At 43.1% G+C, this 14,445-nt stretch overlaps 1 protein-coding gene across 1 annotated transcript; it reads right to left on the reverse strand.

The window, feature by feature from the left end:
• Positions 1 to 1,496: 1,496 nt before the first annotated feature.
• Positions 1,497 to 10,661, reverse strand: MSANTD1 (Myb/SANT DNA binding domain containing 1). The gene is made up of 3 exons (XM_070757000.1): positions 10,326 to 10,661; positions 5,279 to 5,563; positions 1,497 to 1,789 (listed from the first exon to the last, which is right to left on the reverse strand). Exons 1-3 carry the CDS (start codon positions 10,580 to 10,582, stop codon positions 1,549 to 1,551), a joined length of 783 nt encoding a protein of 260 aa, XP_070613101.1. The 5' UTR covers positions 10,583 to 10,661; the 3' UTR covers positions 1,497 to 1,548.
• Between the last annotated feature and the right edge of the window lie 3,784 nt (positions 10,662 to 14,445).

Raw genomic sequence — 14,445 nt, forward strand, 5'->3', positions numbered from 1 at the left:
ACGCATCACCAGACGTGCACGCACCTGTGACGGCTTCAGAGGACGCACCGGTAGCGCCAAAGGCGGCAAGCCTTCACTGATTCATTCCCTGATCTTTTTGGGGGGGAGGTTTTCTAGAGGTCTCCTGCTTCTCCTCCTGCGTCCGTCATCCTGGCTTTTCTTTTTCTGACGCCTGTTCGGCGCAGCCTCCTCGGAGGCTCCGTCCCGATGTTGCCTTGCTCCTAGGCTCTTCTCCGGGACCTTGAACCGAAGGCTTGAATTGCAGTGGTGAACTTTCATCTTTTGGGGTCCCGGTAAAGCTTCCGGAGAATTTATTTTCTTCATTTGCCTTAGTTTTGTTTTGTTTTTTTGCCTCCTTTGGGACCGCTAAGATTGGCACTGTTCTTGAGCAGGACTTTGCAAACGTGTTGCGAAGTGTGGATTTTCATGAAAAGGAGATTCTTGGAGATCAGGGTTGGATTTAAATTTCGTGAGCTGTCAAATCAGAAAAAGAGAAGGCTGAATAGATTAAGCAGATTCTGGGCAACTGCCTCTCCTTTCTCTCTCTCTCTCTCGCTCCCTCTCTCTCTTTCTCTCTTTCTTTCTTTTTTATTTTTTTCTCTCTTTCTTTCTCCCTATTTTTTCTTTTTCTCTCTTTCTTTCTCTTTTTTGTTTTTCTCTTTCTCTCTGTTTTTTCTTTTTTCACTTTCTCTCAATCTCTTTCTTTCTCTTTCTCTTTCTGTTTTTTCTTTTTTCACTTTCTCTCTCTTTCTCTTTCTGTTTTTTCTTTTTTCACTTTCTCTCTCTCTCTCTTTCTCTTTCTCTCTTTCTTTCTCTTTCTCTCTTTCTTTCTCTTTCTCTTTTTTCTGTCTCTCTCTTTTCTTTCTTTTTCTTTCTCTCTCTCTCTCTCTTTCTTTCTTTCTTTTATCTTTACCTTTTTTCTGTTTTTTCCTTTCTCCTTTTCACTCTTTTCTCTCTCTCTCTCCTCTCTCTTCTCTTCTCTCCTCTCTTTCTCTCCTTCACTCTCTCTCCTCTCTCCTCTTTCTCTCTCTCTCCTCCATTAGCAAATCAGAAACCTGGGGTTTGATTGCAGGGGTGGGATTCAAAAATTATAGAAACTGTTTCTCTGCCTGGTTACTGGGTGGGCATGGCCATGGTAGTGGGGAATTTTCACCCTTCTTTTCTCAAGGCTCCGGGAAGGCGAAAACTGCCTCCTCTGGGCTCTGGAGGTTACCTGCACTTACCCGGCATCCAAAATGGGCTTTACGTAAAGACTGCCGGAAGGGGAAAGGAGAAGTGGGCGGGGCCAGGGGAGGGGTGGGCGGGGCCAATTCTTGCAACTATCAGTTCAGCGAACCAGATGTAAACTGGCTGAATTCCACAATTTTCTCCCCCCAAAATTAACTCAGATTATCGAGCCCAAATTTTTATTTGCATAAGAAATATGTTTCAATTTACCTGGAAGGAAGAAGCTATCCTAGGGATATGAAATAAACCATTTCTATCAAAACAGGTTAAGTTTGCTTCCTTTTTTTTTTTAATGGTTTGTTTTTTCCCCCCCGGCAGACATTAAACGTTGGCTTTGTTGATCATCTTCTCCAGTAAATTCATCATTCTTTCCTGCAGCTGCAGACTCTGGACTTGGATAATGTTCTGCTGGTCAAGAGTCCTTCGGACTTCCCGACACGTTTCTTCCATGGCTCTGCTCAGCTTCTTCTGCTCCTCCAGCATCGCTTCCATCAGCTTTAACTTCTTCTTTTGAAAACTGCAGCTTTGCACTTTTCTTTTCTTCACCGGTCGCTCTTCTGTTCTGAAATGGAAAAAGACAACACCTCGGCGTTTGTTGGGGTTTCTTCTTTCTGCAACTTTTCTTTGCAATGTAAAAATAATTCAAGAGTTACAAACGTATCAAAACACACCATTTGAAGGGGCTTAATTTAATCAATGGACCACTGCTAATCACTGGCTTAGCAGTGGCGACACACACAAATTAAAAAACCAATCCTTTCTTGCAAAAAATCAGCTGCTAATTAATTTTCATTAGCAGCTATCATAAGTTATCTCTTGTAAATTCCAAGGGCTTGGCAAAATGCTCAGGAGTCTTCCTTGATAAGAAATTCAAAGCAGAGAAACAGGGATTCATGAAACAATCACAACAGATACATAAGTCTAAACTGTTGTTTCCTGCAGCCTTTCAGCTGCCTCTGCTGTTCTTAAATAGACTAGGGGCATGGCCAATTAGCCTCCAGTCTTACTCCTGAGGAGACCTTCTCTGGAGTAACCATTCCTGTCTCTTAGCAGCTCTGCGCACTCGTGCATCAAGAAGTGGAAAAGCTTCTTTTTCCTCATCACTATTCTACCCACTATCTGACTCGGGTGCCAGCTGCATCACCAAGTGAGCCTCCTCTCGAACAGGATCTGCTATCAGTTGCACAGGATGCTGGCAGGCGACAACAGGTGCAATGCATGCGCAGGCCCATCCCATATATATAACAATATAAAGGTAACATAGAAGAATAAAAATGAAGAGTAACGCTTGAAAAATTATAGACAGAAGAAGCAAGAGATTTGACGGACTTTGGAGTCCTAGTGGACAATCCCTTAAACATGAGCTGGCTAACCCAAAAAAAAGCGAACCCGATCCTTGGTTGCATAAACAGAGGCATCGAATCAAAATCACGTAATGTATCAGTGCCCCTTTATAAAGCCTTAGTAAGGCCACATCTGGATGGCTGCCTCCAGTTTTGGTTGTCACATTACAAAAAAGACATTGAGACTTTGAGGAGGAAAAGTGCAGAGAAGAGCAACTAAGATGATGAAAGGCTCAGATAATAAAATATAGGAAGAACAGTTGCAAGATTTGGGCTTGGATGATCTAGAGAAAAGAAGGATTAGTGGGGTGACATGATAGCAGTCTTCCCGGATTTGAGGGGCTGCCACAATGAGGAGGGCCCCCCACTTATTTTCCAAAGCACCAGCAGGAAAGACAAGAAACCATGGGTGGGAAGACATCAAGGATTGAGTATTGCATTGGCAGTTCTGTGTTAGCAAAAACTTCAGAAGAGAAGGATTTAGGGGTAGTGATTTCTGACAGTCTCAAAATGGGTGAGCAGTGTGTGGTCGGGAAGTAGGAAAAGCAAGTAGGATGCTTGGCTGCATAGCTAGAGGTAAAACAAGCAGGAAGAGGGAGATTGTGCTCCCCTTATATAGAGCGCTGGTGAGACCACATTTGGAAGACTGTGTTCAGTTCTGGAGACCTCACCTACAAAAAGATATTGACAAAATTGAACGGGTCCAAAGACGGGCTACAAGAATGGTGGAAGGTCTTAAGCATAAAACGTATCAGGAAAGACTTCACGAACTTAATCTATATAGTCTGGAGGACAGAAGGAAAAGGGGGGACATGATCGAAACATTTAAATATGTCAAAGGGTTAAATAAGGTTCAGGAGGGAAGTGTTTTTAATAGGAAAGTGAACACAAGAACAAGGATACACAATCTGAAGTTAGTTGGGGGAAAGATCAAAAGCAACTTGAGGAAATATTGTTTCACTGAAAGAGTAGTAGATCCTTGGAACAAACTTCCAGCAGACGTGGTTGGTAAATCCACAGTAACTGAATTTAAACATGCCTGGGATAAACATAGATCCATCCTAAGATAAAACACAGGAAATAGTATAAGGGCAGACTAGATGGACCATGAGGTCTTTTTCTGCCGTCAGTCTTCTATGTTTCTAAGGAGAGAAGCAACCTGGAGTTAAGGAGAAACTTCCTAACGGTGAGGACAATGAATCAATGGAACAAGAAGTTCTGGATGCTCCATCATTGGAAATTTGGACAGCTGCTTGACTGAAATGGTATAGGGCCATGATGGTGAACCTATGGCATGTGTGCCACAGGTGGCACACAGAGCTGTATCTGTGGACACATGAGCCGTTGCCCTAGCTCCACTCCAGCACACATGAGCTGATTTTCAGCTGGCCCTATCCATTCCATCCCTCCCCTCTCAGGAGTCTCCACGCAGCCCATTTTGGATGCTAGGTAAGCATCAGACCTAACATGGAAGCTCTGGGAGGGTATTTTCACCCTCCCCAGGTTTCAAGAAAGCCTCTGAGCAAAAAATGGGCCTACCAGGCCTACCGGAAGTCTGGAAACGGGCTGTTTCCGGCCTTCAGAGGCTTCAGGGAGGTCTGCTAGGCCCAAAATGGTACATGGGCTCTGGGATTTTTCTTATCACAGTAAATGAGGTTGAATGTGTATAATTTTAGAAGAGCTGTGCGTGCATGTGTGAGTGTGTACATACACATATACTGTAATATATAGTAGATAATGTATATTTTTGCCTGTCTGTGGGTAATATGTATGTACACATATGGCATAATATACATAGAATTAAATAGTGTATTTTGAATGTTCAATAATAGTAAATAGAGAGGGAAATTGAAACTCTTTGAGGCGAGGAGAATCCAAGCACCCTAACCCTAACCCAAACCCTTGACATGAGTGACATCGGGCAGTAGGAAAAGCAAGTAGGATGCTTGGCTGCATAGCTAGAGGTATAACAAGCAGGAGGAGGGAGATTGTGATCCCCTTATATAGAGCGCTGCTGAGACCACATTTGGAGTGCTGTGTTCAGTTCTGGAGACCTCACCTACAAAAAGATATTGACAAAATTGAACGGGTCCAAAGACGGGCTACAAGAATGGTGGAAGGTCTTAAGCATAAAACGTATCAGGAAAGACTTAATGAACTCAATCTGTAAAGTCTGGAGGACAGAAGGAAAAGTGGGGGACATGATCAAAACATTTAAATATGTTAAAGGGTTAAATAAGGTTCAGGAGGGAAGTATTTTTAATAGGAAAGTGAACACAAGAACAAGGGGACACAATCTGAAGTTAGTTGGGGGAAAGATCAAAAGCAACGTGAGAAAATATTATTTTACTGAAAGAGTAGTAGATCCTTGGAACAAACTTCCAGCAGACGTGGTTGGTAAATCCACAGTAACTGAATTTAAACATGCCTGGGATAAACATAGATCCATTGTAAGATAAAATACAGGAAATAGTATAAGGGCAGACTAGATGGACCATGAGGTCTTTTTCTGCCGTCAGTCTTCTATGTTTCTATGTTTCTATCAAGTTGGCCACCTTTAAACCAATCATATGACCTTTAAGCCACCCCTAGTCACATGATCATCAAGCCACTCCCACCTGGCCACATGGCCGGCAAGCCACACCCATAAAATAAGCCACGCCCACAGTGTGGTAGTAAAACATTTTGCAGCCCTTCACTGTGTTTACCTTAATTTATACGAAATTAGGCTGGAGGAGCTCTCGGAATGCGCATCTTCAAAGAATTCTTCTCGTCCTTCGTACGGGAACTGATTATACGGCAAATAGAGGGGCGCCGATTTGGTGGACGGCGATTGTGAGGCTTCAGTCTGTGAGGTGGAAGGGCCCAGTTGTTGGCTATCGTGAATTTTCACATCGTTCTGCTCCGGAACTTTAGATAATATCCTATCAATGGTTTCGAAATAAGGCCAATCAGGTGCCAAGGTTTCACTATCAGTCATGCACTTCAATTTCCTGCGGTGATAAAAAACACGATCACGTATGGCATCACACATGGAAATAATCTAGACTAGGATAGACTAGACTAGATAGACTAGACTAGAGGAGGAGGAGGAGGAGGAGGAGAAATAAAATAGGGTAGGTAGAATAGGGATTGGGTAGGATAGGATAGGATAGGATAGGATACGATACGATAGGACAGGGCAGGGCAGGGCAGGACATGACAAGATAGAATATAGTAGAATAAATAATAGGATAGGATAGGATAGGACAGGACAGGGAAGGACATGACATGACATGACAAGATAGAATATAGTAGAATAAATAATAGGATAGGATAGGATAGGACAGGACAGGATAGGGAAGGACAGGATAGAATATAATAGAATAAATAATAGGATAGGATAGGATAGGATAGGATAGGACAGGACAGGACAGGACAAGACAGGGAAGGACAGGACATGATAGAATAGAATAGAATAGAATAAATAATAGGATAGGACAGGACAGGACAGGACAGGGCAAGACAGGGAAGGACAGGACAGGATAGAATATAATAGAATAAATAATAGGATAGGAAAGGACAGGACAAGACAGGGAAGGACAGGACAGGATAGAATAGAATAGAATAAATAATAGGATAGGATAGGACAGGACAGGACAGGGCAAGACAGGGAAGGACAGGACAGGATAGAATATAATAGAATAAATAATAGGATAGGATAGGACAGGACAAGACAGAATATAATAGAATAAATAATAGGATAGGATAGGATAGAATGAAGAATGAATAGAACAGAATTCTTTTATTGGTCAAATGTGATTGGACACACAAGGAATTTGTCTTTGGTGCAAATGCTCTCAGTGTCCATAACAAATACATTTATCCTAAGATACAACACTTCATGATAGTCATAGGATATCAAATAAATAATACTAGGAAATGAAATAAAACAATATAAGTCGTAAAGATACAAGCAAGAAGATTAAAGCCCTAAGCAGAAAAGGAGAGAGGAAATAGAAAGGATAAGAAGAATAAAAGTAATACAGTCTTAGTAATAATATGACAGTGTTGTGGGAATGGGTTGTTTAGCAGAGTGATGGCATGGGGACAAAAATAAAAATAAAAGAGATTTGCCATAAAATAAAGCATATAGTAGCTGACAGAATTTTAGTGCACAACAAAAATAAATAAAACCAAATGTTGATCTATTTTAACTGGCATGGCTAGAAACACTTCTGTCTAGAAATCAACATTTTCATTCGTAGATGCCTTCTGTTTAAATCTGTCTTTGACATCAGCTAAAAGATACAGGCCGGTCCTTGACTTTACAACAGTTCACTTAGTGACCATTCAAAGTGGCAATGGAAGTGAAAAAAGTAAATTATGACCGTTTTTCACACTTACGACTGTTGCATGGTCACATGATCAAAATTCAGATGCAATTAGCTTGTATTTATGACGGTCGCAATGTCCTGGGGACACACGATCCTCTCTTGTGAACTTCTGATGAGCAAAGTCAAGGGGGAAACCAGATTCACTTAACGACTGCGTTACAAGTGTAAGAACTGAAGTGATTTGCTTAACACACGTGGCAAGAAAGGTCGTAAGATGGGGCAAAACCAAAACAGATGACAGAAACTTTGAGATCGGTTGTGGCCGTAAGTTGAGGGTTAAAAATAATAGCAATTTGCCATGGCCAATTCACCAAGGCCAACTTGACATGGCTAATTCACCCCAGCGAACTCACCATGGCCAACTTGGCATAGTCAAGTCACCAAGGCCAACTGGCCATGGCCAACTCACCATGACCAACTCAAAACAGACAACTTGCCATGGACAACTGACAACAGACAACTCGCCTTGGCCAACTAACAACAGCCAACTTGCCATGGCCAACTGACAACAGACAACTCGCCTTGGCCAACTCACTATGGATAACTTGCCATGGCTAATTCACCACAGCCAACTCACCATGGCCAACTTGGCATAGCCAACTCACCATGGCCAACTTGCCACAGCCAACTTACCATGACCAAATTGCCATGGCCAACTCACCATGGACAATTCACCATGGACAACTTGCCATGGCTAATTCACCACAGCGAACTCACCATGGCCAAGTTGGCATAGCCAACTCACCAAGTCCAACTGTCCATGGCCAACTCACCACAGCCAACTTACCATGACCAACTTGCTACAGCCAATTCACTGCGGCCAACTCCCCATAGCCAACTCGCCATGGGACAATTCAACTGTTCCATTTCATCATTTAAAACCATTTTTAAAAGTTTATTTGAACTGCTGTCGTGCACGTTTCATTTTCTTTTTCCTTCAGCATCCTTTCTTTTAATAATTCGATTCTATCATTTTTTCAATAGTTGTGTAGGAGCTCTTATCCCGCAGAAAGTTGGCCATGGAAAGTTTGTTTAGAAACATAGAAACATAGAAGACTGACGGCAGAAAAAGACCTCATGGTCCATCTAGTCTGCCCTTATACTATTTCCTGTATTTTATCTTACAATGGATATATGTTCATCCCAGGCTTGTTTAAATTCAGTTACTGTGGATTTACCAACCACGTCTGCTGGAAGTTTGTTCCAAGGATCTACTACTCTTTCAGTAAAATAATATTTTCTCATGTTGCCTTTGATCTTTCCCCCAACTAACTTCAGATTGTGTGCCCTTGTTCTTGTGTTCACTTTCCTATTAAAAACACTTCCCTCCTGGACCTTATTTAACCCTTTAACATATTTAAATGTTTCGATCATGTCCCCCCCCTTTCCCTTCTGTCCTCCAGACTATACAGATTGAGTTCATTAAGTCTTTCCTGATACGTTTTATGCTTAAGACCTTCCACATTCTTGTTTATTTATTAGATTTGTATGCCACATAAATTTGACATCTCTTAAGTAAAAGCATTTCCACCTCTTTCTCCTCTCTTTTTTGATTCTGAGCAAAAAAAAATCAGAGTATAAAGACTGGGATCAATTCAGATCCGTAGCGCGCTTTCTGCCTCCTTGACTTTTCCAAACTCTCACGCTTTCTGATCCAAAGCACATCAAAATTCCACTCTGTCTACACGGAACTTGTTGGAGAAAGTTTCCCTGCCAGTGAAAATTAAACCTCGAGGTTCGACTACTGTAATGCTCTCTACATGGGGCTACCTTTGAAAAGTGTTCGGAAACTTCAGATCGTGCAGAATGCAGCTGTGAGAGCAGTCATGGGCTTCCCTAGGTATGCCCATGTTACACCAATACTTCGCAGTCTGCATTGGTTGCCGATCAATTTCTGGTCACAATCAAAGTGTTGGTTATGACCTATAAAGCCCTTCATGGCATTGGACCAGAATATCTCCGAGACCGCCTCCTGCCGCACAAATCCCAGTGACCGATTAGGTCCCACAGAGTGGGCCTTCTCCGGGTCCCGTCAACTGAACAATGTCGGTTGGCGGGCCCCAGGGAAAGAGCCTTCTCTGTGGCGGCCCCGACTCTCTGGAACCATAATCCCCCCAGAGATTTGAACTGCCCCTACCCTCCTTGCCTTTCGTAAACTCCTTAAAACCCACTTTGTCGTCAGGCATGGGGAACTGAAATATCTCCCCTGGGCCTATACAATTTATGTATGGTATGCTTGATGTATGTCTGTTTAATAATGGGGTTTTTTAAAAAGTATTTTAAATTGTAAATTTATTAGATTTGTTATAAATTGTTTTTTATTGTGTTGTGAGCCGCCCCGAGTCTACGGAGAGGGGCGGCATACAAATCTAATAAACATAAACAACATAGCATTATCACTTACACTTACATACCGCTTCAGAATGCTTTTACACCCCTGTTCTAAGTAGTTTACAGAATCAGCATATTGCCCCCAACAATCTGGGTCCTCATTTGACCCATTTCGGATGTACGGAAGTCAACCTTGAGCCGGTGGTCCGATTTGATTTGCTGGACTTCAGCGAGCAGTTAGCTGAAGTAGCCTGCAGTGCTGCAGTCTAACCACTGCGCCACCACGGTTCACCCATATTGAGGAGGAGGCAAAAAAGTCAAGAGGGAAGCCATGCCATGCTTTGGATGTAGACAAGTCTGGATCAAAAGACAACCCAAAGTACATTGTGTCTTAAAAGTTGCCTCTTGAAAGTTGGGACATCCAATGACCTGGTTGACTCTACAGACATCACATTCTTAAAATGCTTTTTTTGAGGCCGTCAGTTGACTGAGGGTGGACTACATGATCTCCTAACTCAAGCAAGGAATGCCGCTTGGATGCACTTCTCAATAACTTCTATATCATGGCAGGATCGTGCATTGAGGAAAGGAGACAGCAAGATGATTCGCCAGGGGAGTATTGAATGAACTTTGACAGTCCAATAGGAACTGTGCCTCCTTTGGACAGGCACAAATGGCATTTCTTGGGTTTGTCACATTTGCTCAGGATGGTCACAATCCCAGGCACCACTCTGCGGAGAAGCACCCTGGTTGGGTTCAAGGGCAAGAGGGACCAAGATTGACACGAAGGTTGACCTGGCTTGGCTGCCTCTTACTCCTGCAGAACCAGGAGGTGCCACTGTGGACCATAGGACAGTAGGACAGGGAAAGTAGGCACAGTGGTGTGCTTATGCACGCCCCTTATAGACCTCTTAAGGATCTGCAACAGAACCATCCTAGTTTGCGTGGCACTTTTGGCTCCTGTCGGTGCCCAGTGGCTTTCGGGCTGTCCCCTCTCTTTCCCAGCTGGCTAGCGAAGGTGGTGCCCCCAAATCTTCCTTCAACTTACCTGTACTGGAAGGTCATGTTGGTGATTTTGATCTTGATCTCTTCCCCGTGCCGGATTTCTCCCGTCATTTCGAAGAGTTTGTTGGCCATTTTCTCGTAAATTTTGGCGTTCCTCTTGGTCTGCTTCAGCTCCTCGAAGAATTCCTCCCAGACCAGCATCAGGCCTCGCATCTCGGCTTCGGTCCAGTTCCGCGCCCGTCGGTGCTTCTCGCTTTGGACCGACGACAGCAGGCAGCCGGGAGCCGGAGCTAAAGCCATGGCAGCTGCAGGCCGAGGAAGCTCTCGGCACTGGGCAGCGCAAGCAGCGGCTGGCTGGCAGGCACAAGATGGGGCCTACATCTGACAGGCTGGAATTTAGCTAAAAGCTTTTAAACAGAGGGACGTCATTTCGATGTCATGTTTCCATAGCAACGGAGCCACTGCATAAGCTACAACAACAAAAACCTTTTAACTGAAAGGCAAAGAATCGGGACAAAGTTGACAGGCCATCAATATTAAAGCTTTTAACCACATTAGGCTTAACTAAGCCGCACGGCTCGCCCTCCCGTGCACACCAACACACACTCGTGCACGCAAACACACACACACACACACACACAGAGGCAGGCAGGCCCCCTGCATCTGCCTCTCCACCATACGACCAGCATCACAGCTGAGAGATAACTGGAAAGGCTGCAGATTCCTTGTTTTGCAAGCTTTACAGCACAGCCTGCAGCTGCCCGTGTGGGTCGGGGTCTCTCTGGGGAGACCCCCCCTTGCAGCTTCAGCTCTGGCAAAGCAAAGAGGGCACCTTCAGATCCGAGGCTCCGTTGCTGCAGGGCAAGAGTCTGTCGTGCCAGAGAGAGGGGGGTATGTATATTTTTGTTAAGCAAACAAAGTAATAACCAAAAGCCAACACGGGTTTGTCAAAAACAGATCATGCCAGACTAATCTTATAGCATTCTTTGACAAAGTGACAAAATTAGTGGACCAGGGAAATGCTGTTGATGTGGTTTACTTGGATTTCAGTAAGGCTTTTGACAAAGTAGACCATAACCAGGAACCCATACCACATCTCGGACATCAACACCCTTGAAAACATCCAAAGATATTTCACCAGAAGAGCCCTTCACTCCTCCACTCGAAACAGAATACCCTACGAAAATAGACTGACAATCCTGGGTCTAGAAAGCTTAGAACTACGGCGCCTAAAACACGATTTAAGTATTGCCCACAAGATCATATGCTGCAACGTCCTACCGGTCAATGACTACTTCAGCTTCAACCGCAACAACACAAGAGCACGCAACAGATTAAAATTTAATATTAACCACTCCAAACTTGACTGTAAAAAATATGACTTTAACAATCGAGTTGTCGAAGCGTGGAACTCATTACCGGACTCAATAGTGTCAACCCCTAACCCCCAACATTTCTCCCTTAGACTCTCCACGATTGACCTCTCCAGGTTCCTAAGAGGTCAGTAAGGGGCATACATAAATGCACTAGTGTGCCTTTCGTCCCCTGTCCAATTATCTTTCCTTTATCTCATATATCATATATATTTTCTTCCTTTCATATATCTTCTCTATTTTTACATATTACCTTTATATATATTACTTCATGTCTATTCTCTTCCATGTGTATTGTGTATTGGACAAATGAATGAATAAATAAAATAAAACCTACTATTAAATAAAGTAGAAAAATGTGGGATGGACAGAAACACCACCAGATGGATTCAAAACTGGCTAACTTAATGCACTCAACGTGTAGTGCTCAACGGAACTGCACCTACATGGAGGGATGTATGCAGTGGAGTACCCCAAGGCTCTGTTTTAGGCCCAGTATTCTTCAACACCTTCAATCAATGACTTGGACGAGGGGATAGATGGGGAACTTATCAAATTTGCAGATGACACCAAACTGGCAGGAATAGCCAACACTCCAGAAGATAGGTGCAAAATACAGAAGGATCTTGACCAACTTGAACAATGGTTGCTATCTAACAAAATGAAATTCAAGGGTGAAAAAAGTAAGGTTCTATATTTAGGCAAGAAAAACAAAATGCTCAGGTACATTCTATGTGGTACATTGCTGAACAGTAGTATCTGTGAGAGGGACCTTGGAGTCCTAGTGGACAACCATTTAAATAGGAGCCAGCCGTGTGCAGCAGCTGCCAAAAAAGCCAACACAGTTCTAGGCTGAATTAACCGAGGGATAGAATCAAGAACACATAAAGTGTTAATACCATTTTATAAAGCCTTGGTAAGGCCACACCCAGGAACTGGGTATGGCTAATCTAGAGAAAAGGACAAGGGGGGTGACATGATAGCAGTCTTCCTGTATTTCAAGGTCTGCCCAAAACAGGTAGCGACCCACTGTGGATGTCACAAGGGCATCATGAATCCGGTTCAGTCTGTGCTGGTTCATGGGTGCCATCATCTCTCCCCCCCCCCCCCCCCCCAAAATGAGCCGGGGTGGCGCAGCAGGTAGAGTGCTGTACTGCAGGCCACTGAAGCTGACTGTAGATCTGAAGGTCAGCGGTTCAAATCTCATCATCGGCTCAAGGTTGACTCAGCCTTCCATCCTTCTGAGGTGGGTAAAATGAGGAGGACCCAGATTGTGGGGGCCATATGCTGGCTCTGTTAAAAAGTGCTATTGCTAACATGTTGTAAGCCACCCTGAGTCTAAGGAGAAGGGCGGCATAAAAATCGAATAAATAAATGAATGAATAAATAAAGAAGAGGGTCTCAACTTATTTTCTTATCTTTTAAAAAAAGATTTATTTATTTTATTTGTCAAGTATATTTATATACATGATATTGGTACTAATATAAGAGAGAAACATTAGAAGAGGGACGGTAGGCATGCTGGTGCACTTATGTACACCCCTTACTGACCTCTTGGGAATTGCGTGAGGTCAACAGCAGATAGTCTAAGGGTAAAGTTTTGGGGGTTTGGTGATGAAACAACAGAGTCCAGTAGTGAGTTCCGTGCACTGACAACTCGGTTGCTGAAGTCATATTTTCTAGTCGAGTTTGGAGCTGTTTACTTTGAGTTTGTATCTGTTGTATGCTCTTGTATTGTTGGGGTTGAAGCTGAAGTAGTTGTTGACAGGAAGGACGTTGTAACAGATGATTTTATGGGCTATGCTTAGGTCGTGTTTGAGGCGACAAAGCTCCAAGCTTTCTAAGCCTATGATGATGATGTCAGATATGCACTGTGGGTTCCAGACAGGTGAGCTGTATTCCAGAATTGGTCTAACAAATGTTTTGTAAGCTCTGCTTAGCAGTGTAATATTGCCAGAGAAGAAGCTACGTAAGATTAGATTAACAACTCTTAGTGCTTTTTCGGCAATGTTGTTCAGTGGGCTTTAGCACTTAGGTCATTGGATATGAGTACTCCAAAGTCTTAGACAGAGTGAGGGTCATCTACAAGTTCGTTTCCTCCAAGTTCGTGTTTTGTATTCTGATTCTTTTTGCCAATGTGTAAGACAGAGTATTTGTCAGTTGAGATTTGAAGTTGCCAGCTGTTTGACCATTCTGCTACATGGTCATGGTCTTTTTGAAGGGTAGGAGCATTGTCGGCGGTATTAAAGTTTTAACATCATCAGCAAAGAGAGCCCCTCTCAATGGATTACAGGTTACTCAGGGAAGGAAAAGAGGGAGGAAGAAGTAATAAAGTTTTTTTCTAGCCCAAAGTCTTTGCAGGCTTTTTCATTACTACACCTTCTGAAAGTTTTTTCCAGTCCTAAGTCTTTGCAGGCTTTTTCATTACTACTCTCTGAAGGTTTTTTCTGCCCTAAATCTTTGCAGGTTTTTTCATTGCTACTCTCTCCGAAGGTTTTTTTCTAGTCCAAAGTCTTTGCAGGCTTTTCATTGCTACTCTCTCCGAACGTTTTTTCTAGCCCTAAGTCCTTGCAGGCTTTTTAAAATTGCTACTCCTTCTGAAGGTTTTTTCCAGTCCTAAGTCTTTGCAGGCTTTTTCATTACCACTCTCTCTGAAGGTTTTTTCTGCCCTAAATCTTTGCAGGCTTTTTCATTGCTACTCTCTCCAAAGGTTTTTTTCTAGTCCAAAGTCTTTTTTTCATTGGTACTCGCTCTGAATAAGGTTTTTTTCAGTCCTAACCAGGGGATAAA

This window comes from Erythrolamprus reginae, chromosome 7 (assembly GCF_031021105.1).
Source record: "Erythrolamprus reginae isolate rEryReg1 chromosome 7, rEryReg1.hap1, whole genome shotgun sequence".
In the NCBI taxonomy this organism is placed as follows: Eukaryota; Metazoa; Chordata; class Lepidosauria; order Squamata; family Dipsadidae; genus Erythrolamprus; species Erythrolamprus reginae.